This window comes from Schistocerca cancellata, chromosome 2 (assembly GCF_023864275.1).
Source record: "Schistocerca cancellata isolate TAMUIC-IGC-003103 chromosome 2, iqSchCanc2.1, whole genome shotgun sequence".
Classification (NCBI taxonomy): domain Eukaryota; kingdom Metazoa; phylum Arthropoda; class Insecta; order Orthoptera; family Acrididae; genus Schistocerca; species Schistocerca cancellata.
Window position 1 is genome coordinate 812,884,304 of NC_064627.1, and position 25,526 is coordinate 812,909,829.

Below are 25,526 nucleotides of genomic sequence, written 5' to 3' on the forward strand. Positions count from 1 at the left end.
GCTCACATACTTAGAATATTTACCAGTACTGCTAATGAGATTTTAATGCTACATTTTGGTTTACTTGAAAATACATTCTGAATTAAAGTACTTTCTGGGAGATACCAGATGGCACAGTGGTTAGTTAATGTGACAGCTACACGATTTTATCACGACGCTACTAATGCAGGGGGGTACACGCCTACTTTGTGTACCATGTGTTTGGCAAGCACAAGGAGCCCTAGCTAATATGGTATTTGCTTATACAATTTTACACATCGGTACCATATTCCTCTAACACATAAATTACGTAGCTATCTGATCGTTTAACTGAGACAAACTTTTTTACTACGGCAGTGACAGATGTTTACGTAATTACACCGTTGGATAACTTCACACTTACGAAATTGTATTTTGTCTGTAGTTTGTGAACTGTTCATATTTTTTTGGTACCATTGTGATACTATGAGAGCTTTGAATGATGTATTTGGTAAGGGAGCATGATTTTTAAAGTGCGTTTGAGGTAGATGACACTATTTAAATGAGCAGAGAATTTTTTTAGGTTTTGAAATTATTGCAGGAAGCTACGACGTTTTTGAGATTTGACTGAGGTGTTATGATGTTATTATTACGACGACGATGTGTATTATGCTGCTGAGGTATGTTTATGATTAATAGGCTGAGGCTATATGAGTTATTTGATTATGCTTCATATTTATAATGACGAAATACTGAAGAGTGTCGATGGATACGTATATGTGTAATAAGGTAAGGAGTAATGAATAGTGGGTAGGGACTCTTGACTTGTGAAAAAGGATGTTGGAAACCGAGAATCGTACTTTAAGAGTTATGAAATGTGTGTAAATGTGTGAATGTATCGCAATGCCGGCGAAAATTTTTTAGACATTGTTATATTTACAGGATTTTGTTTCTACACATTTGTAACGCTAATTCTTGACCTGTGAAATTTTTTATATGAGACTGCCACTGTAGCAGAAACTGCTGTCATAAATATTTCAGTAAGAAAGGTAAGTGACCACCTGCACGTAATGCGTTTTGGGCGCCCAGCTGAGAGGTAGTCGTCTGACAAAAGAAAGCCATTAGTGTGTGCGCCTTTCAGAGACAGAGGTGGAGAAAAAAAAAAGAGACCATTAACCTCGCTATTGACATTCCTTTGTAGAAAGCATCGCAAATATTACACGCTCATTACTTGAAAACATATGATTACTCGTTCTTTCTACTAATTACTGAAATGCTTATGAATTGATGGGAAATATTCGTACATCTGCACATCTGATTATGAGAAGTGTCTTTCTACGAGAGTTGAGAGCTACTGACTTACGAAATGCCACATAGCTATTGAATGATGTTTTTATGCTTTAGTTTGCGTAATTGCTTATTTCATTTGATACCTGTTTTCCAGCTGTGTTGCAGCATTAGTTTTATAAAATAAACTTAGATGCATTTGCTAATGTGAACACTTTCTGTCGACAGATCTATTAAATAATTATTTTATGATCCACATTCTTCGAAAAAGGAGCTTTTGGAATGGAAAGAACAATAAGAAGGGACTGATAACAATAACTGCATATATAATTTTCTTTTCAAGTACTTGGTAATTTTTTGTAGAATAATTTATGGTGCACCACTTTAATTAAATAGACATTAAGATGTGACATAGGTATTAAACATGGCCATTTTTACTGTAATATTTTTTCTGCTTGAGCTTTGTCATGTATAGATATAAGTTTTATATTTTTTATATTTTTTATATTTGCTGCTGCTGTTTGCCAGGCATAATGTTACAGAATTTGACTTTGTATTACGCTGTTAAGCCACTTTTACTATGGATTTAGTTTTCTTGTTTGCTGCACAGTGCCTTATATTAGTTATAATATTGCAATTGCTTTGCCAATTTGAATTTTTTTGTCATTGATGTTTGTGTTAATCGTTTTGCGCTGCTGCATTGCCTCATCCCTTAGTTTAGCATCTGAGCTCAGTAGATTTAAGTTAGCTTAAGAGGGGGTAGACTATATAAGAGAATGAGTTGCGATGAATTGGAAGAAATGCATTGAGAAGTTATACGAAAAAAAGTACAGAAAACAGGTTTAGGTAGGATTTTCTTGGAAATAAATGATGAGGTAAGAAATGTGTGAACATATAAATACAGAAAGCATGCTTAGATAGAATTTTTTTGGTGGAAACAAAGGATGAAATAAGAGGAAAGATATATGGAATGAAGTTTTGGGGTGCATTGCAGTACCAAATGTTACACTGAAAACAAACCCAGTCCTTTCCTTTTGTGTTATCCCACTATGTGTTTGTGTACCCTTATGTATTTGTTTTCTTCCTGTCTCTGTGTAGTTTCATAGAATTTTTTCTTCTAATACTAAGCTATATTCACTATGATGAGGAATACTGTTATCCTCGAATATAATTGGCATTAATAATATGTTATTTACCTTGTAAAGATGTTGAGACATTATTTATTCTGTTTTGTTTTAATGCTCATGTGTGAAGTTGATGTTTCAAAAGTTATTCTGATCGTTTATGTATTTACTTATGTCATAATTCCTGTAACACTGATGTATATGTTTACTTCTATTCTGTTGTAAAGCCTGTACTACAAATGTTATCTGTATTGTTATGTTCTTTAATGATGTATTTTATACCTTTGTAATTGTATTCTCATGTTATAATATTGTAATTGACACCAGTTAATCAAATTAAGTAACTTGTAAGCATTCATTTCACTGCACACATTTCTGTTGGTCACAGTAATGCACAAAATGTGAGAAGTTGTGACTGTTAGTGTTTGCATGTGTATTAATAATACAGCAAGGGACTGGATAACAGCATTGCTGGTTCTCAGGACTATTCCAAAAACTTTGTGAGTGCACAAGTGGTGGTTATGGACTTGCTCTATTATCCGCAAGACTCTTCAGTGGTGATTGTGCACCTGCACAGTTGCAACAGATGGCTGCTGGCCGTCTCTACAAGGACTACAGTGGGTCTGCATCTTTGATGGCCCACCAAAACCATTATTTCTACAAGGAGTACAGTGGGTCTACACCTTTGCTGACTCACCAATACCATTATTTCTACAAGGACTACAGTGGGTCTGCATCTCTGATGACCAACCAATGCCATACTCTCTACCAGGACTACAGTGGGTCTGCTCTGTGATTACCTACCTACCAATCCTCTTCAAAACGTCGAATGACTCTGCTGTGGGTTTGCTCTGTTGTGGCCCATTACCTGTCAGGATGTCAAGAGTCAGCACTGTCTTTCCGTTGGAAGGACAACACTACTTCTTCAAGACTGCATGGAAATCCACTACTTCTGTGTGCAATTTTTTTACTAATGAGACTTTGTGAAAAAAAAACTGTAATTACTATTATGATGAATGATCAGGACTGTCTTTATGGACTGTGAGAAAATTTTAGCTTTTGACCAACATTGTATCAATAAGTGTGTGCATTTGATTTCTTTGTTATTGTAATTACAATTATGAAAAATTTTATCAAATCATTATTGGCCACTGCCCAAAAAAATTTGTAAAATTTTTTGTGGGGAGCATGGGGGCTATGTAAGTAGGCTGTTTATATTTTCTTATTGGCAACGTTACGTAGCGCTCTGTATGAAAATCACTGGTTGTGCTGTGTGCAGCCTGTGGCTAGTTTGCATTGTTGTCTGCCATTGTAGTGTTGGGCAGCGGCAGCTGGATGTGAACAGCGCGTAGCGTTGCGCAGTTAGAGGTGAGCCGCCAGTAGTGGTGGATGTGTGGAAGGAAATGGCGGAGTTTTGAAATTACATATATTATGACTTTTGATGATATTAAGGTAAATACAGTGTTTGTTCTCTATTAAAATCTTTCATTTGCTAACTATCCCTATCAGTAGTTAGTGCCTTCAGTAGTTTGAATCTTTTATTTAGCTGGCAGTAGTGGCGCTCGCTGTATTGCAGTAGTTCCAGTAACGAAGATTTTTGTGAGGTAAGTGGTATAGGTTAATGTTAGTCAGGGCCATTCTTTTGTAGGGATTTTTGAAAGTCAGATTGCGTTGCGCTAAATAATATTGTGTGTCGGGTTAAGCACAGTCGTGTATAAATTGTTCTAAGGAGACGTTTCAAAACCACAGAACATATAGCTCATGATAGGAAGGGCTCTCAATAAGGGAAGTGTCCAGGCGTCTCTCAGTGAACCAAAGCGATGTTTTTCGGAAAGGGAGGAGATACAGAGAGACAGGAACTGTTGATGACATGCCTCGCTCAGGACACCCAAGGGCTACTACTGCAGTGGATGACTGCTACTACGGATTGTGGCTCAGAGGAAAACTCACAGCAGTGCCACTATGTTGAATAATGCTTTTCATGCAGCCACTGGATGTCGTGTTAGAACTCAAACTGTGCACAGTAGGCTGCATGATGCGCAACTTCACTCCTGACGTCCATGGCGAGTTCCATCTTTGTAACCACTGCGCCATGCAGCACGGTACAGATGGGCAGCTGGCCAGAGTGGACGAGTGGTTCTAGGCACTACAGTCTGGAACCACGCGATCGCTACAGTTGCAGGTTCGAATCCTGCATCGGGCATGGATGTGTGTGATGTCCTTAGGTTCATTAGGTTTAAGTAATTCTAAGTTCTAGGGGACTGATGACCTCAGAAGTCAAGTCCCATAGTGCTCAGACCCATTTGAACCATTTGAACAGATGGGCCCAACAACATGCCAAATGGACTGGTCAGGACTGGCATCACTTTCTCTTCACCAAAGAGTGTTGCATATGCCTTCAACCAGACAATCATTGGAGGTGTGTTTGGAGGCAACCCTGTCAGACTGAACGCCTTAGACACACTGTCCAACGAATGCAGCAAGATGGAAGTTCCCTGTTGTTTTGGGATGGCATTATGTGGGGCCGACGTACGCCACTGGTGGTCGTGGAAGGCGCCGTAATGGCTGTATGATACATGAAAGCTATCCTCCGACAGATAGCCCAACCATATTAGCAGCATACTGGCTAGGCGTTCGTCTTCATTGACGACAATTCGCGCCACCATCGTGCACATCTTGTGAATGACTTCCTTCAGGATAACAACATTACTTGGCTAGAGTGGCCAGCACGTTCTCCAGACATGAACCCTATCGAACATGCCTGGGATAGATTGAAAAGGGCTGTTTATGGACGTAATGACCCACCAACCACTCTGAGAGGGCGTTGATGGACTTGTGGATAGTATGCCACGACAAATACAGGCATGAATCAATGCAAGAGGATGTGCTACTGGGCGTTAGAGGTACAGGTGTGAACAGCAGTCTGGACCACCACCTCTGAAGGGCTCGCTGTATGGTGGTACAACATGCAATGTGTGGTTTTCATGAGCAATAAAAATGGCGGAAATGATGTTTATGTTGATCTCTATTCCAATTTTCTGTACAGTTTCCGGATCGCTCTGAACAGAGGTGATGCAAAACTTTTTCTGATGTGTGTATTATGTTATAGGAGCGTAACAAGAAACTATTTAATGAATCTACATAGTTGTAGCATGTGGAAGGAGTGCCTTGAATGCTTTCTCTTTCCTTGAATATCACGTTATTTTCTATGTCCTCCTTTAATTCAGATTGTAGCTAGCTGAAGGGAAGTTAAACTGACATGTCTTACATTGCGCTTCTGTGAAGTACCATTTTTTCTGAAATTGATGGCTTTTATGACTGTTTAATGTAAGAAAAAGTCTGATAGTACACTACTGTCCAGAGTTTACTCAGCCACACCTATAGCAGAAAATATTGTACACTTTGTGCGCTGTCCATCTTGTAGTGAATGCTTCAGAGCAAAAACATTATACACTATCTGTAATTATTGTCATACACGTATAAATTATATGTGTTTACTCGAACTAAGCTTAACACACTAAAATTAGCAGGAAATATAGGCTTTTTAAGAAACTTATAGGGTGCCCCTGTTGTGTTTCTCAGTTGTTAGTTTTTATCCACAAACCACATCCATGTTTATCATGAAGTAATTGTTATCTGTGTGTCATAAGAACACAGGCACTTGTCATTCAGCTAACAAGGAATCTTTAGTTATTGAATCTACATAATCATAACAGTGGAGGGTGTAGATAGCAATATATGATTTTAAATCTCTCTTGAATTGTCAAACAAATTGTCTCATGTCATTTGAAATGACTGTCCCATCAGTGAAGCAGCTACTACTGACACTCAAATATTTTGCCTCTATTGATATTTTTCTGTCCATTGGAGACTTCATTGCTATTGGCAAGCAGACAGCCAGCAGAGTTATTGAAAGGATGTGTATGACATTGGACAGCATGCACAAGAGACAATTTTGTTAATTATTTCAGTTCTGATGTAATTAAGTGAAAATAAAATAAACAGATGTATATGAAATAAGATATTTTTATTCTGAAATCTTATGTTTAATTTGTATTTTCTGATTCTAATTTTAGACTACATGCTCTTACTTAATCAAGACAGTTCTTCCTCTTTTCTCTGGTTCTCATCATGTTACTTGTGAAGTAACACCATCTGCAACTCTGCTAATTCTTTCACATTTGAGACCAGGCATTTTTATCCTGAAAAGAAAACTAACAGTCTTAAGGTGCAATGACTGTAGGAAAGGAAGAACAAAGTGAAGGTGTCACACCTAAAGTTACTTCACCTTCCCTCCCAGATTATATGTAGCTGCCAAAGATTATTGCAAAAGCCAACATTATTTATGAAATAATTTCTGTTCCTGAAACATTTAGGGTGGGTACTCTAACAGGCTCTATTTTGGGTATGTACCATAAGTACATTTCTTCCACAGGATTATAAAAAAAGTTCGTTTATTGTAAATGTCGACATCTTATTCTTCATATGTATGCTCAATATAATTATTAATAATCACATTATAGAAACAATAATGGTAAAAGTGGGTGCACAATCTTTAATAATTCAGCAAAGGTACTTGCTGTAGATATCTCTTGTAGCTGTAATGAACTGACCATTCTAAATATCAGGATTGTAAGTCAAATCAATATCAATGATGTTGCCACAGCTTGTTGGAGACCGCATTTCACGATTGCTTTTATATTTTGTGTTGGTCAGCACTTTGAGGTTTGTCCATGTGAACTTCAGCTAGATAATGTAGTATTGATATTAGCAACAGTGTACAGGTCCCCATTAGGAGACTTGGGGCTGTTCACAAAAAAGTTTGACTCCCTATTATGCTGTCTGTCAGACAAAAAAAAGAAGTTATTAATCTGTGGTGATTTCAGTGGAAACTTTCTAAATAATTCTGATAGGAAAAGTGAACTAGAAGTGTTATTAACGACATGTAACTTAGAATCAGTGATCAATTTCCCTGAGGACAGTAGCACACTAATAGATAATGTATTTGTACAGAAAGAGGATGTAAAATAAACACATGCTTTCTTGTGGTAAATGGATTGTCAGACTGTGATGCACAACTGATTAACTTTATATCCCTCTTTGAACATTGTTTCCCAAAGAAAATTACTAAGTGTAACACCACACACTTTTCAAAGAAACCTTGGATTACTACAGGTATTAAAGTGTCTTCAGAAAGAAAAAGAAAACTGTGTGAGACAGCAAGAACTAGTAAAGATCCAGAAGTAGTTTTACACTCAAAAAATTATTGTAAAATACTGGGAAAAGTTGTAAGGATATCAAGAAATATGTATGTTAGGGAAGAAATTAACAACTCCAGCAATAAAATCAAACCAGTATGGAATGTTGTTAGAAGGGAGTCAGGAAAAGTAATCACTGGGGTAGGTAGTATTACTGTTAAAGACAACAAGACCATCCTAACCAACAGTACACAAGTAGCTAATGTATTTAACAATCATTTCATAAGTGTAGGAGAAAAAATTGGTGAGAACAGTTCAAAAGAAAAAGCTAGGCAGTACATGGAAGAGTCTGTTCTGAAAATATTTAGTCAGATTAAATTTCACCTAACAACCTCTTGTGAAATAAGTAAAATTACTAAATCTCTGAAAAATAAATGTTTTGTTGGAGTAGATGTCATCTCTAATAAGATATTAAAACAATGTGGAGCAACTTAGTAAATCACAGTTCGGATTTCAAAAACGCTGTTTCACTGAGACAGCATTATACAATTTCACTGTCCAGATAACAGAGTCTTTAAATAATAAAATGTCATCGATAGGAATTTCCTGAGACTTGTCCAAAGCATTTGATTGTGTGAACCATGACATTATGTTAGAGAAATTACAATTCTATGGTATAAATGGAATAACACATGGGTGGTTTAAGTCATACCTACAGAACAGGAAGCAATAATTTTCTTTATATGGGTCAAGTGATTTAAATAAGTTTGCCACTTCATCTAACTGGGTTGAAATTACATTAGGTGCTCCACAGGGTTTAATCATGGGTCCCCTTCTGTTCTTGATATACATGAACAGCCTCCCTTCCTATCTGAAACAGGAAGCTGAACTGGCACTGTTTGCTGATGATACAAGCATCATTATTAATCCAGTAAAAGAAAGTCCAATTGAAAATGATACAAAGAAGGTCTTTAGAAAAGTTTTCTGCAAATGGACTTGCTCTAAACTTTGAAAAAAACACAGTACATCCAATTTATGCTGCAAAAAGCACAGTTTCTTCAATAAATATAACACATCAACAGAAGTCAGTAGACAGGACAGAGCATACTGCGTGTACATATAGATGAGAATCTTAACTGGAAAATTCATATTTTGGATCTCCTAAAACAACTAGGTTCAGCAATTTTGCGATCAGAATAATTGCCTATTTTGAGGATATAGAAATTAGTAAGCTAACGTACTTTGCATACTTTCACTCTCTGATGTCATACGGAATAATATTTTGGGGTAACTCAATATTTAGACAAAAAGTATTCACTGTTCAAAAGAAAGTGGTTAGACTAATGTGTGGGGTTCATAGTCGCACAGCTTGTACGCATCTTTTTAAAAACTTGAGAATTCTTACAACAGCCTCGCAATACATCTACCGACTAATGAAATTTGTTCTCAACAACATGGACCAGTTTGAAAACAACAGTGATATTCATGATTATAATACCAGAAAAAAGAAAGACTTACACTATCCTTTGCTCAACCTATCTTTGGCACAGAAAGGGGTAAAAAATGCTGCTATAAAAATTTTCGACAAATTAACAGATGAAATAAGGTGTCTGACAGACAGCAGTAATAGCTTCAAAAATAAATTGAAATCATATCTCCTTGACAGCTCCTTCTATACCATAGATGAATTCTTGAATAGGAATAAATAAATCTATAAATATAGTATATGCATTTTATGCCATTTAAGGGAATGCATTAAATAATAGAAATATTAATCTCTAACTCTGTATTGTAATATATATATATATATATATATATATATATATATATATATATATATATATATATATATATATATATATATATATATATATATATATATATTAAAAAATTTTGTTTCATATGTGCATTTCTTGTGCACTTGACACGTTCCACATCATAACGGCTATCGTACCGTGCGATTGATCAATGGAACACGCTACCAACTAACTAACTATTATATCCCTACGTGGTCTGTGGTTTCCTTCCCTTGACAACTTTATCAAATCGTAAATTTCATCGAACATAACTTGGAACTTACATCCACGTATGGTGTGATACTGATCTAATAGCCTCTGCTACCTTTTCTAGGCATAATATTTACGTGTTTCTTTCTCGGAAAAAAATTCATACGTCCGTTATAGCTGCTCTGTCGACCGGTGTTGTTTATGATTGGGAACTGTTGAACATTTTTTGTTCCATACTTTATTCGGAAATCTAGAAAGATCTCTTACTGGTCAAACAACAAATACCTGATCATTTAACTAATTTGACGATAGATTGTTACACTGTTATACATGCAAGTACCGTACAAACTTAGTTAAATGTTTTCATTGAATGAGAACACAGAAGTTCTTGTTTTTTCTACTACACCCTTGAAGACGTCTACAATATGACCAGCCTGAAAATATACTCAAACGAATAATTTTGCAATCTGAAACGCTTATCGCTCACAGTTGACACGCTATTTCTGCAGACGACAACTTCAGTAAATGTTTTTTTTTTTTTTTTGGGGGGGTTTTAGGGCGCAAAACTGCTAAGGTCATTAGCGCCCATTTCAGTAAATGTGAAATGACGTACGCGAAAATATGCAGGATGCTCTTAAGTTGTTGCCAACTTAACTGGACGGAAACGCTATTGCGGGAATAGCTAACAGGGGAATAGAACGGTGTCGTACCGCTCCAAGTTAAACCATGGTTAGCCTATTCCTCGGTTGGCTTTCCTTGGATTTCCTTGGCTCCAACCCGAGATTGTACAGCTGGCCCATAAAGATAATTCTGTAAAAAATATCGCTGCACAAAATTTTATTTGTATAATTCTATCATCATGGTAGAGACACATTTCTGCTACAGAAAATTCTTTTTTGGGCCTGTTACTGAAAATCGATTCCACGATAGCGACATAGCAATTTCCTCTGGATTTCTCTTTTTAGGGAAAACAGTAACTGATTAAAAAAAAACTATCACAAGACGTTTCTGTGACATCGGTGTGTGTTGGCTATACTGACATCTGTAGTTTTGTTTTGTTACAGGTTTGCGCGCGAAAAATATGAGTTACGTAGGGAATGTGTGTTAACAAGAGTAACATAATTTGCCATTTTATCCATATATAAACTGGTCACAATGTCGAATGAACAAAACAGGGTTCGCACTGTGCCAGTGTGGCTTTCTAAAAAGGTAAGGAATACATATAAACAGTACTAACAGGCATTTGCTTGGGTGAATCATATGTGGCATCTAATTACCTGTTTGATATTGGTCCGCCAACAAAAAATTTAAAAGTGATTTCGCCCAAATATGTGTGGAATGGGAACATCCTATTTAGCTGACAGGAAATTTGTGATTAACAATTAATGGCAGTTTCGTTTTTTTTCCAGGGGAATGATGAAATACAGGAAGCAGAATTTCTTCGTTTTAAAGGAGAGATAAACTACTGTGCAACCGTAGGTGACTGTGGAATGGCTTGTGAAAGTCTTATGTAATTATTCTTATGTCTTTGAAATTCACATTGTTTGGTAATAGCATTTATCTTACTGGAACATATTAGAAAATATTATGTACCTAAAATTGTGGAGAAATAATTAAGCAAATTATAAACAGAAATACGCCACAGTTATTAAATTTTCTGTTAAAAAATTGTATGCTACATCTCTCAGCCACTTCATTCACACTACATAACCTATTCCACTATGTCAAGCCCACTTAATGTGCAGAGCTTATGTGCATTTCTTGTGTATCTTGTAGACATCTGTTTAAGGAGTTTGCGTTCTGACTACTGCTTCGTAGTATATTTATTCCCTCAGGAAATTTGTTGTAGATAATCCACTACAGTTCGAAGGGAACTGTGAGTACAGTTACAATACCAGAAGATGAAATGACATTCATTACTCAATATTAAGGTTGTCTTTAGCACAGAAAGGGGTGTACAATGCTGCAACAAAAATTTTGACTACTTACCCAGTGATATGAGATGTCTAACAGACAGCAAGATAAAATTTGAAAATAAATTGAAAAAGTTTCTTCTTGACAGCTCCTTATATTCTGTAGAAGAATTGCTGTGTTTGTAATGTGTTAAAGGTGGTGGGTAGTAATTGCTAACTCAGTCTGTATTTCATGTTTTAATTTCGGGGGGGGGGGGGGGGCGACAACGTTATATGGTGGTGATGTTTAGAGTACAAATTAATATTAATGTAAAATGGGTTATTCCACATAATGACAATTTATCGTGCAAAATGATTCATGGAACATGAAAATAACTAACTAAGTAATAGAAATAACTAAGTATTAGAAACAAAAGAAAAAAGAACTGCAGATAATAGTAGCCAATTGTTTGTTCAATTTATATATTTGTCTACACTGATGATGTTTTTGCTTGGAAAATTTCCTTCTGCCCTCTAAATATTATGTTACACCGTATGAACATGATGAGTTTATCTTTTAGTTTTGTTCTGAATGTGCCTCACTCACAAGTTTTCCGTTTTCTGTGGTAATTTGCGTACAGACTTGCTCCAGCATTTAGGAGATCCCTTTCAGATAACGATATCCATGTGGTTAATTTCAAGATGAAGATGACACATGTTGACCATATTCTTACAGTGACTATCTATTATTAACAAAGTAGTACATGCATATTTCAAGGACATAAGATAATTGTCACAAACACATTATGAACACAAAGTTAATGCACTTAGTTCTCCACATTTGTCTTGGAGACAAGTTTACGGTAGACTACATATTTTTGCCATGGACTAAATTTTCCCATACTGTAATGCAGTATGACGAGTGAGTGTACCATATGTGGATTAGGCTGTGATACATTAATGGCAAGAGTTATGCTGCTTCTCCCCCCTTCCCCCCTTTTGTAATTTGACTTGTGATTTTAGGTATCCATAAGAAAACTATTAAATATCAAGTGACTGTTGCCAACAACATATTCTGTTCAAAAATAGAAATGATTGAACCAGTCATATAGCAGGATTTCTATGTTGTGCGTTCTATACTGTGAGTAAATGTCACCAATGATGAACCTACACTTCTGGCTACACTACAGATCTTCTTGTCACTATAGCCAAGATTTTGTGCTCACAGTTGTTGGTTTAACCAATTAATGACCATATTATTGTCTGCCCCCGGTAGCTGAGTGGTCAGTGCGACAGAATGTCAATCTTAAGGGCCTGGGTTCGATTCCTGGCCGGGTCGGAGATTTTCTCTGGTCAGGGACTGGGTGTTATGTTGTCCTAATCATCGCCATTTCATCCCCATTTGCGCGAAAGTTGCTGAAGTGGTGTCAAATCAAAAGACTTGCACCCGGCGAATGGTCTAGCCGACGGGAGGCCCTAGTCACATAACCATACTATTGCCTTCCACCTGGACCTTAACCTCTGACTGTGCTGTATATCAGACTATTATCACAACAGATATTTCAAGTAAGGGGGAGGGGGAGATTGACATTATTATTTGAGCATTTGCTGCTGCTTATTTTGGGGAAATTTTTGATACAATACTCCAGTATTGCGTACTTACAAACTGCAACACTCTTGAAATTATAGTTCTCTGCTACAATTGTGTCCGCTGAGTGGTCAGTGAGTCTGTCCACATGGAGGACCTGGTTAAATTCCCGGTACTGCCAGTCATCATCTTCTTACTGGGAACACTGGAATGGAGTGCACTCATCCTCATGAGGCCAATAGAGGACCTATGTGATTGAGAAGTAGTGGGTCAAGGTCTGAAAAGCATTCAGTTGCCAGGAGATGAGTCTGCTAACACCGTGCTCCTCCATACCACATACAAATAACGTCATCGGCAGACAAGGGCATGGAGGCCAGTCAGCGTCATATGGTCATTTGAACCTGATCGTAGTTACTCTACTATTAGAACAAAGTCTCCATGCTTAAGACAGATATCATGTGGTTGTGTTATGTACGACATGTTATCGACATTTACAGATAAATTATTCTAGGTGAAATCTCTCTCTCATATTTATTGAAACTTGTAACTCTCATACATTGGTTACGTTTATATTTATACGGGTGAAGTACAACATCCATACATTATGAAGTGATTAACTACTGTTGAAGGCATATCATACAGACAAAATGAAGAGCAGCAATCCTATTGCCAATCCGTGAAGAACACCATAATTCATCAACTCAGTATTCAATCAGACATTCCTACTACTACTTTTATACTGTCTGTTGCCACTGATACCTGTGTTCCATGGCAAAACTGAAGATTGTGATAGCATCTGTCAGCTTTGATCTATAATGTTACCAAGATGGAGAACCCACATTTCATGTGTATACAATATGGTGACCATGACGTCACTCACTACACACGTGAACAAACACAAATAACATGAAAAATGTGTAATTTAAAAAATTCAGTTAAACCAACAGGGCTACCGTGGGAATTAGGAGGTTTTGGGTGAGGGTATACTAAATATACAGCTGTCCTAGTAATGAAGACATACAAACACAAAAATTAAGCAAATGAAATCCTCAACAATCCACAAAACCACAATAAAAAATAAAAACCGATAAAAAAAAAATTGGTATCGGAAATTTCCCTTGACATATATAGCTCAAATTAAGTCCACAAACCCACACTTAAGTCCAAAATCTGATACTGAAAATATCACTTGACCAATGTAGCTAAAACAAAATCCGCAGTAACACAAAACCACAATTTGCTCACATAACCAACATCAAAAACTTAACCTCACGAATGTAGATAAAACAAACTGCACAGTATCTACCTATCACAATCCAGCATAATTACAACTAACAACACAACCAAAAAATTAAAAAAAAAATCATTAACACAATTTCGATATACAAGAAACTCTATTATGGACATAAACACACACAGTACATACCACAATAGAAAAAATATCTTTACCAAAGTCAGGCGGTATATAAATCTAGCAATCTAGTGATAACAAAAATAATACTACATCAATGCAATCTCTCAAATGGTCAGTAAAGACTTCTCAAACCAGAAACCAATGCCATACATTGTCCCACCAACAGTGCTACATATACTGGTCCCCAGTCCGAGATGCAGCAACTTTGATCAATCTCATTCCTTCTCCACAAACATAGCACTTCATGTACTCAGCAATTAAACAGAATAATGATAGGGATTTAACTGCAGTCAACTGGTCGCCACCATTGCGGCATGCAGGGACATGCTAGTGAACTTCATTGTCATATCCATAAGTAACAAATAACAAAACATAAAATTAAATTGTCAACTGTAAACAACACATCGCACTAATAAATCCAAATTTGAAATTCGCTGAATATGAACAACATGGCTTCAGCTGTGTTAGATATAGATTTATTACCTATTAGTAACATGTGAAAATTTATGTCAGGCTGAGACTCAAACCATATTTCTCGCTTGTCGCGAGTGGTTGCCTTCTACATCTACATCTACATTTATACTCCGCAAGCCACCCAATGGTGTGCGGCGGAGGGCACTTTACGTGCCATTGTCATTACCTCCCTTTCCTGTTCCAGTCGCGTATGGTTCGCGGGAAGAACGACTGTCTGAAAGCCTCCATGCGCGCTCTAATCTCTCTAATTTTACATTCGTGATCTCCTCGGGAGGTATAAGTAGGGGGAAGCAATATATTCGATACCTCATCCAGAAACGCACCCACTCGAAACCTGGGCTATCTGTGCAATCTGTCTGACTGATGCAAACTTCCATACGTCACACTGTCTACAACCCAATACCATAGTCTGCTACATTCGTCACTAAATGCTCACAGCTATGCTCTGTATTCCTGCTCCAGTGAGAATGAGACTAGAAGGAATTGAGATCTGTGATTTTATCATCTTTTCTCCACCGTGGCATATAACATTTACCTGCATGTCTGGATGAACAGATATTGTTGGCAATAGATAGCCATCTGTAATTATTTCGTATGTCATCAATCAGTAGTTAATCTAAACCAAAACTCTGTAACACAGCTGAAGACAAGTTATTCACATTCAGTGAATTTGTTTTGGAGCAATATTGGATGGCTTTCTATCACCAATAATGTCTGTTCATCCAGATGTGCAAGTAAACATTGAAATACCAGTGTGGACAAAAGATGATATAATCATAGGTCTTGATGCCTCGTAGTCTCATTCTGACTGGTGTGGGAACACAGAGTAGAGCTGCGAGCATTTAGTGATGGATGTAGCAGACTATGGAATAGGGATGTTGACATATGATGCACAGAAGTTTGGGTCAGTCCAGGAGGTGCGCACAGATATCGTAATGGTTAAGGTGACCACTCACGATAAACAGGAAATCTGAGTTTGAGTCCTGGTCCGGCAAAAATTTTCACGCCATCAACAGGTAGTAAATCTATACAAACACAGCTGAAGCGATATTATTCGCATTCAGCGAGTTTATCTCAAAGCAATTTCAGTCGGCTATCTTTCGTCAATAATGTCTGGTCATCCAGACATGCAAGTAAATATCTTCCAATGCTGCCCTCACAAACAATCAAGAAACATAAATACTCCACACTACAGAGGGCCACCACATACTCCAACACACCCTTTGTAAACACTTTCCCTTTCAGATACACTGCACCACATGATGTTATACAGAACAACACAGTTTCACCTCTGGTGAAAGCAGATGGGTGGTTCCATAAACTTCGAATGACCCATTTTCCACGAACAGCTGTTGTACAATTGCAGCTAAGTTTGTGTGTGTGTGTGTGTTTTTTTTTTTCTCCCCTTGAAAATAGTCACATTTGAAAGGTAAGGTATCAAGACGCATAATCTTTTGCTCTTCTAGTACTTGTAATGGACAGTTTAAAAAGATTATTTTCTGTGTTGTTCGCTCTAAAAGAAAAGAGCTAGTTGTATAATGGGATATGACACTGACACAGAGTTTTAAAAAGTGATGTCTAATTCCCAATTTTTCCACATATTTTTCAATATTTCATTAATATTGTACCTGTATTTCAGGGAAATGCTGAGAAGTCTAGATGAAATGGTTGTTGGGTTTGACATGGAGTGGCCTGTAAATAGCAAAACAGGGAGTGGGAAAACATCACTTATACAGATTTGTCATGATGAAAATGTGTGCCACTTATTTCATGTAAGTATTTTCTTGTATAGTTGCTGTTGGAACAATTTGCTAAATAACTCAGTTGCTACTTTAAAAAATTGTTGAAAGCGTTAGTGAGAGTTCAGTAGAAAAATTAATAGCAGTATTATATTATATAAAGAAGATGATGCATTTCTAGAGTGGCTGCAATGCAGATGTAGGATGGTGAGAGATGTTCAATGCCAAGAGTTATAATAAACAATGGAATCATTGTGCCATTTAAGTCTGTGTAATGTGGTGTCTCCTACTGTTATCATGCTTTAAGAAAGGAAGCACATCACACTGAAGGCTATGTGGGGTCATGAATCAGAAGGGAGTGACAGTGGAGGAAAGGGGAACTGTTGGGTGGAGGTTGCGGGCACTGCGAGTTACCTGAGATTAAAATTCTGATGGGAGGAATGTGTGAGGAGGGATGAGTGGATTCGGAGATTAAATGTGGAGGTTGGTTGCTGGAAGGTGTTATGACTGTGATCAGATGGATGGGTGTTCCTCGAAGACCATATGGCCCAGTCGTAATCGCAGAGACTGGTGCTACAGGGTGGCACCCCCTCAGCTTGTAGTGCTTCCCACTGGCTGTTACAGCTATAGCTGCCATCCCACCCTCCCACATCCCTAACTGGAAAACTGGCCTCACTTTGAGCTATTAGCCACCCACTCCCAATCCCTCTCCTTACCTTCTACCTACCTCTCCATCTGTACCCACCCCACCCCACTCTCTACTCCCACCCCACACTATACCCCCACCCCCCACTGTCAGCCCACTTGCCACAAAATAGCATTTAGCATTGACACTGTCCTGTGAGTGTAGCCGGCACCATGTAGGGGTATATGCTCATATGCCTGAGCATGAGTGTGCGCATGTGCATGTGTTTGTACTGTAGCTCATCAAAGGATAAGTCTGAAAACAAGCAAGTTTTCCTTCTTTTGTGTTTGCCTTTCAACGGCTCAACGCTTGTGCTTTTCAGTGAGTGGTCTCTTTTAATCATAAAGTACTTGCGTTCTACAACATTTATACCGCTTAAGGGAAAATTAAGATGTTTGAGGACAGAGGACATGCAATGAGTTTGATGAAATTGTTTTCAGGGTATGGTGTTCTAGTGGTCTCATTATAATTATCCAACATTTCACACATTCACGCAAGTTGTGATTTAAACAACTACAAAATAAAGCACGAAAATAACATCTATGTAGAATTTTGCCTCCATGGTTAAGAGTTCAGTGTGATGTTCTCTATTTTTTTGTACAAAGATCTTAAATTATTGGGTATTTCTGAAAAATCAAATTTATTATGTGCGTGTTTCTAGGATTCATTTGCTTATTTACTTTTGGCTTTTGTTTCTCAGACCACATTACTATATTCATCTCCACCCTAGAACCTCGCTTATATGCCTTACACACAGCTGCGATCAAATTAAATACTTTTGTAAAATTCCAGTAATTACAAAGGCTTACCTCATAATGTGTATTCAATTTTATTAGTAACATTTGGGTAACTTGTAAGAGCTCTGCTCGCTGCATCACACCATGCAACAGTACATTACAATTCCAGTCCATTATATCTATTCTCCCTTATTATTTTTACTACAAACTGTAGTTCTTTTTATTCAGTGCTTTTAAGTGTATTATTCCAGAGCCTCTGTCCAACCACCCGGTAGCAGCCCACACTGATGTGTGAACTTGTCAGGTGAGTACCACACGATCTGCACTACCAACCCATGACTTGGAGGAACCTCTGAAATTCAGAATATATCAGAATTAATAGTATGACATCGTGGTTCTTGAGATGAGCATGTGTTGACTCGCTTTTCATAGCTCTGAAGTGGGACTCCTCCCCCCGAACCATGGGCCCCACTCTGGTGGGGTGCTTGCATGCCTTGACAATACAGATAGCCATACCGCAGGTGCTACCTCAACAGAGGGGTATCTATTGAGAGACTGACAAACATGTGGTTCCTGAAGAGGGGCAGTAGACCTATCGGTAGTCGCAGGGGCAACAGCCTGGGTGATTGACGGATCTGGTTTTGCAACATCAACCAATGTGGCCTTGCTGTGCTGACCCTGTGTACATCTGAAAGCAAGTGTAAACTACAGCTGTTACTTTTCCTTGATGTTGTGCAGCTCTACTGTATAGTTAAATGATGATGGCATTCTCTTGGGTAAAATATTACGGAGGTAAAATAGTCCCCTATACAGATATCCGAGTGGGGCTACTCGGGAGGATGTCATCATCAGGAGAAACAAAACTGACACTGTACGAGCTGGGGCATGGAATGTTAGATCCCTTAATGAGGCAGGCAGGCAGGCAAGAAAGTTTAAAAAGGGACATGGATAGGTTGAAGTTAGATACAGTGAGAATTAGTGAAGTTCAGTGGGAGAGGAACAGGACTTCTGGTTAAGTAAGTACAGGGTTATAAATAAAGCTTTTGATACTGTGAATCATACCTTTCTTCTGTGTAAGCTAGAAGAATACGGGTTGAGAGGACTAGCCTTGAAACTACTTGCCTCCTATTTGAAAGACAGGAAACAGTGTGTAAAGCTAACTTATCAAAATAATGAGCAGCTCCTAACAACCAAATCAAACTTCAGGACACTTCAATGTGGCGTGCCTCAAGGAAGCATACTAGGGCCTTTTCTGTTCCTTGTATATGTAAATAACTTATTTGAACTCCAAAATTGTGTGGTTGGAAGCTATGCCGATGACATATCCTTCGTCAGCTGTGGCAGTGATACGCAGTCTGCAGCTAACAGTACCGAGATCAGTTTCAATACTCTGTCCGCATACCTTACAGCAAACAAGCTTCTTGTAAATAAAGACAAAACGATAATAATGAAGTTCATCCACAGTTATAATGCTGCCATAACTGATACTGTATTTACATCCCCATTGGGTCTTGCATATGCAAATCACATAAATTTTTGGGCATCATTGTTGATGAACGCTTATCATGGAAAGATCATGTAGATAATATTTGCAAGAAAATCAGTAGAAATGTGTATCTACTGAAATGGGTCTTGGCCTTCTTGGACCATGATACTTTAAGGCAAATATATTTTGGGTTAATTCATCCGCACCTTCAGTATGGTATTGAGATATGGGGTGGGGCATCAGCAGTTCATATAGATAGACTTTTTAGATTACAAAAAAAGGCAGTAAGAATGGTAGCCAAGGTAAAGAAGGGGGAGCCTTGTAGAGACATCTTTAGAAAATATAAAATTCTTACAGTGTACTCCATGTATATACTGCAGACAGTCATGTTCGTGAAACAAAATCTTGAATTTAATATAAGAAACAGTAATGTACACAACTATGATAGACGGGGAAGGGAAAATTTTTATAGAATTGTGACCAATAAAAAGGCAACAGACCACAGCCTACACAGAATGGGAGCAATTTTCTACGATGCACTACCCTGTGAACTCAAGAAAGTAAATCTAAATATGCTAAAGAGTAGAAGGAAGCAATTATTAATAGGGAAGTGTTGTTACTCTATAGAGGACTTAAAGTTGTAGTGCCATCTTGGAAAACAGTGTATATAGACAATGTCTCCGATCTATCATTAGTAATTATACACTGTATTATGTGTACAGTACTATTATAAATATAAGCTAAATTGTGTTACACTATAGAGGAATCTACTTGTAGTGCCCTTTTGAAAAATAATGTGTATAGACATGTGTCTAATCCATATGTTGTCATGAAAGAATGTAAATATTTTACTGTATATGAGTAATGTAATCTAAATTTTCCTGACAGTGTCCAAAAACTTTTTGTTATGTAGACAGAAAATAAATAAATAAATAAATATAAAAAGCAAATACATGTATTGCAGGAGTAGGTCTAATAATGAATAAGAAAATAGGAATGTGGGTTAGCTGCTATGAATAGCGTAGTGAACACATCATCATGACCAAGATAGACACAAATCCAACACCCAAAACAGTAGTACAAGTTTATATGCCAAGTAGTTCTGCTGATGAAGAAATTGAAGAAAAAAAAAAGGTTTAATGAACGGAGAGGAAAATTTAATTCTTATGGGGAACTGGAATTTGGTAGTAGGAAAAGAAAGAGAACAAAAATTAGCAGGTGAATATGGACTGGGGGAAAGGGATGAATGCTTGGTACTAACACTTGGTTTAGGAATTATTAAAGTAGGTTATACATATGGAAGAGACATGGAGACACCATAAGGTATCAGATTGATTATATAATGGTAAGACAGTGATTTCAGAACCAGATTTTAAACTGGAAAACATTTCCAGCGACAAATATGGTCTGTGATCACGATTTATTGGCTGTGAGCTGTAGATTACAAGTGAAGAAATTGCAAAAAGGTAGAAAATTAAGGAGATGGGACTTGGATAGGTTGAAAGTACCAGAGGTGGTTCAGAGTTTCAGAGGGAGCATTAGACAATGATTGACTGGAAAAGGGGAAAGGAATACTGTAGGAGATGAACGGGTAGCTTTGAGAGATGAAATAGTGAAGGCAGCAGAGGAACAAAGAGGTAAAATGACAAGGCCTAATAGAAATCCTTGGATATTGTTGGAACTGTGTGATCAATATATTTCGTGTGAGATGGAGGCGAAGTGCATCATGTGAAATATAATAGACCTCTCTGGTGCTATTATACACTCTGAGTTTTATGTGTGTAATATAATGTTCCTTGGTTGTTGTGTTCAACGTATTTTACCCAGAAGTGCAAATATAGTTATGGGCACTAAATGTCTTTTTCTCATTATTACTTATTTAACTGTGTCGACTCTTAATAGGTTATGGGCCCAGTGATGCACTTGGAATAAGTATACCCATAATATAGTAGTTAAAAAGTATTGGAAAAGTTCCAAGTAGTCCACATGTGTGAAGTATGAGTTATCCTTACAAGATAAATGCAACTCTTTTGTATTATTCTTCGGTATTGTTCTTTATGTTAAGAAACATCAAATATCGTTAAAATGGGTGCGGCACAAATTCTGCAGATTGAAAGACTTATGGGTCGCGAAAACTATGCAACGTGTAAATTTGCAGTTGATGCGTATTTACGTTTGGACGACCTGTGGGATGTAGTTGATGGAACAATGAAATCCACAGATCAGAATTATTCAAGTAAGGATAGGAAAGCAAAATCAAAGTTGGTGTTACTGGTTGATTCAGTGAATTATGTTCAAAGCTGCGACAGCGAAAGAAGTCTAGGACAAATTACGAAGTGCATTTGAGGATGGAGGTCTTACAAGAAAATTAGTATTATTACATGAGTTAATTACCACTCAGCTGGACAAATGCAAGAGTGTAGACAAATACTTCAGCAAAACTGACTGAGGAATGTTGGGTTTGAGATCGCTTACGAATGGATAGGGACACTACTGCTGGTAGGACTGCCCAAAAGGTATGCGCCTATGATTATGGGACTGGAAAGCTCAGGTATACCAATTACGGGTGACAGTATTAAAGAGAAAATCGTACAGGGTGTAAAGAGTACTTCGAGCTGTCATGTGTTGGAAAAGGGAACTGCATGTGCTCTTTATTCAAAAAACAAAAGGAAGAAATTAGTGATGTGTTATAGATGTCAGAAGAAGGGGCGTATTGTCAGAGAAAAAGTAAACCCAAGGTCAGACACACAGCAAAAGAGGTTTGTTGCCGATAGTCCAGAGAGAGAGGGACCAATAATAAAGGTAAGGCACTCTCGTGTTTTTATTCTTTTGGAGATGTAGGTGATTGTCAACTGGAATGGATTTTAGACTCAAATGCATTTGTGCATATTGTTAAAGACAGATCTCTTCTTTATGATGTTAAAGATAAGACTCATATGGGAATATCTACTGTTGATGGCAGCAAACTCCAATGTCATTTGGCTGGAAAACTAGACCTACAAGTAAGTGTAAATAGTGAACCCAATACGGTTACAGCACATGATGTTCATTATGTAAAAATTGTTGCGACTAACCTACTGTATGTAGGGGAAATTGTGAAGAAGGGAAATACAGTCACTTTTGACATGCACTGAGCAAGAGAATCAGCGAAAATGGTAAAGTTATAACTACAGCAAGTAACGAAAGGGGTATTTTTAAGTTGGATACCACTGAACATAAGCATAGAAATGTTAGTCACTCAGTATACTCAGTGAAAGTTTTTTTATGGCACTGCAGACTTGGACACCTAAATAGAAAGAGTGTGTCTTTAATAAGGGATATGGTAAAGGGAATAGAGAATTATAGTGTATCCAAGGACCCTTGTGAGATATGCATAAAAGGAAAACAACCGAGGCTACCTTTTAAGACTAGTGAAAGTAAATCTGATGAGGTCTTACAGTTAATCCATACAGATGTATGTGGCCTGATGGAATGCGAATCCATAGGTGCGAGTTATTATATTCTTGTGACTTACCAAACGAAAGTGCTGGCAGGTCGATACACACAAACATACACACAAAATTCAAGCTTTCGCAACAAACCGTTGCTTCATCAGGAAAGAGGGAAGGAGAGGGAAAGACGAAAGGATGTGGGTTTTAAGGGAGAGGGTAAGGAGTCATTCCAATCCCGGGAGCAGAAAGACTTACCTTAGGGGGAAAAAAGGACAGGTATACATTCGCACACACATACATATCCATCCGCACATACACAGACACAAGCAGACATTTGTAAAGGCAAAGGCCCAAACTCTTTGCCTCAAATAGGAATCCCTGGAGGGAAGGCAACATTCTTTTTGAGGAACACTACTGAGAAAATTTAGAAAACCGGCATTTGAAGCTGACTGCCGAATGATTCTACTACTGCCAACGTACATAGCGTGTAAGAATCGAGAGGATAAGTTATGAGAAATTAGTCCTTATACAGAGGCATAAGACAGTTGTTGGTTACGTATGAAATGATGATAATAGTTCGTGACACTGAGCAAGCATCATAGTATCTTGATTGCTGTAAGTCATGGAAAACCAAGTATTGCGCGTATTTGATGGCTGAGTCCCTTGAGCATTAATGGTGTAGCCAAGAAATTGAACATCTGCTGCCTCAAAGACATATTTGGATGAATTAATAATGAGACCATGTTCATGTAGATGAGCAAAGAGTTGAAACTTACTGGCAGATTAAAACTGTGCGCTGGACCGAGACTCGAACTCGGGACCTTTGCCTTTCGCAGACAATTGCTCTGCCAACTAAGCTATCCAGGCACAACTCACAACCCATCCTCACAATCTTACTTTCGCCAGTACCTTGTCTCCTACATTCCAAACTTCCCAGTAGTTCCCCTGCGAAACATGGAGAAGTTAAGTGTGTCATTGATTAAAAAAATGAAGAAATTGAAAGAAGCACAGCAGCAGGAATTACATGAAATAAAGAAGACTTTTTAGAGCCAAAAGCTATCTGGAGCACTTGCCCGCAGAAGGCAAACGTTGAATCTCAGTCTGGCACACAATTTTAATCTGCCAGTAAATTTAAAATCAGCGCACTCTCCACTGCAGAGTGAAAATTTCATTTGGGTAAAGAGTTGTCACAGGTGTGACAGGTGCTCAGCTTCTGAGGGTGACGTGAGCAAAACATAGTCTATGTATACATAGCAATAATCCAAGTCACATATAACCTCAGCCATAAATCTTTGGAACATCTGAGCAGCATTACATAGCCTGAAAGGCTAACAGCCTAAAAGGAGTGCTTACAGCTGTCTTGGGAATGTTGTCTAGTGCCACAGGTATCTGGTAAAAATCCCTAAAAAAGGCCCGGTGTAGAGAAAATGCTCTTACCGCAGACCATGGGTGTGAAATCCTCGATGTCTGGTATAGGACAACAATCTGGAATCATTCTTGTGTTTAGCTGTTGATAGTCTCCACAAGTATGCCGTACCGTGGGGAGGGAAGATCCAAACTGCTACTTGATGGATGGCAGATTCCCTGTGTGTGCATGGATCCAATTCCTGCTTAACCACTTTGAGTTCCTGTGGTGTGAAATGATGTGGTCGAGCATGAAGAGGTGGCCCAAGCATGACCAAAATGTAATGTATATTTTCTAGAGGTGTGTAGATAATGTTCGTGATAAATATATATTTCTTATGCTAATGCATAAAAGTATGGTGATGTGTACTTATTACTACATTGAAATATTTGCCGTTTTAAGTTGAGGCTTTATATGATATCACAACCAAATTTCAAAAGAAGTATCCAACTACAGTGTGCAGGTTTCATGCAGGAATTCTAATTTGTCAGTTAGCACTCTTTTCATCATCTGCTCGGGTCAGTTGTGACTATTCTGTCACCTTGACACCCCACAGATGCAGTATGGTTCTACCGTAAACTGTGCACTACATTTGGGCTGGCTGTTTGGGCATCTGACTCCAGATAGCTTTTGGCTCTAAAAAGTCTTCTTTATTTCATGTAATTCCTGCTGCTGTGTTTCTTTCAATTTCTTCATTTTTTAAATCAATGACACACGTAACTTCTGAAAATTTAGTCTGTTAGTTATTCATTTATTTCCAGTAACCAATAAATATGCTGAGAAAAGGCTGCAATGTAAAAGAAATGTGAAGAAGAAAGAAACAATTACATTTCAACTCTGTAAAGAGACAAACAAGGATACTTAACAAGGGAAACTCCTCACCACACCCCCCTCAGATTTAGTGGTAAGATGACTCAGTGATAGTCCATCAAAAATTGAACACAGATGAAGCATGAAAACAGGAAGAAGGTGTAATGAAGTGTGAAAAAAAGCAAATAGGAACAGTGAATGATCCAAAGTTAACAAGTGCAACAGTGAGCACTATGAAATACCTACGGCATTGTGGTTAAGTTGTCAAGGTGTTTGTCTGCTAGCGGGATCG

At 37.8% G+C, this 25,526-nt stretch overlaps 1 protein-coding gene across 1 annotated transcript in view; it reads left to right on the forward strand.

The window, feature by feature from the left end:
• Positions 1-10,273: 10,273 nt before the first annotated feature.
• The window catches only part of LOC126162697 (Werner Syndrome-like exonuclease), a 54,053-nt gene continuing 38,800 nt past the window's right edge, over positions 10,274-25,526 (forward strand). The window contains exons 1-3 of the mRNA XM_049919350.1: positions 10,274-10,782; positions 10,983-11,083; positions 16,581-16,713. Of these exons, the coding sequence (XP_049775307.1) occupies positions 10,729-10,782; positions 10,983-11,083; positions 16,581-16,713 (288 nt within the window). The 5' untranslated portion in view covers positions 10,274-10,728. The remainder of the gene's footprint in view (positions 10,783-10,982; positions 11,084-16,580; positions 16,714-25,526) is intronic.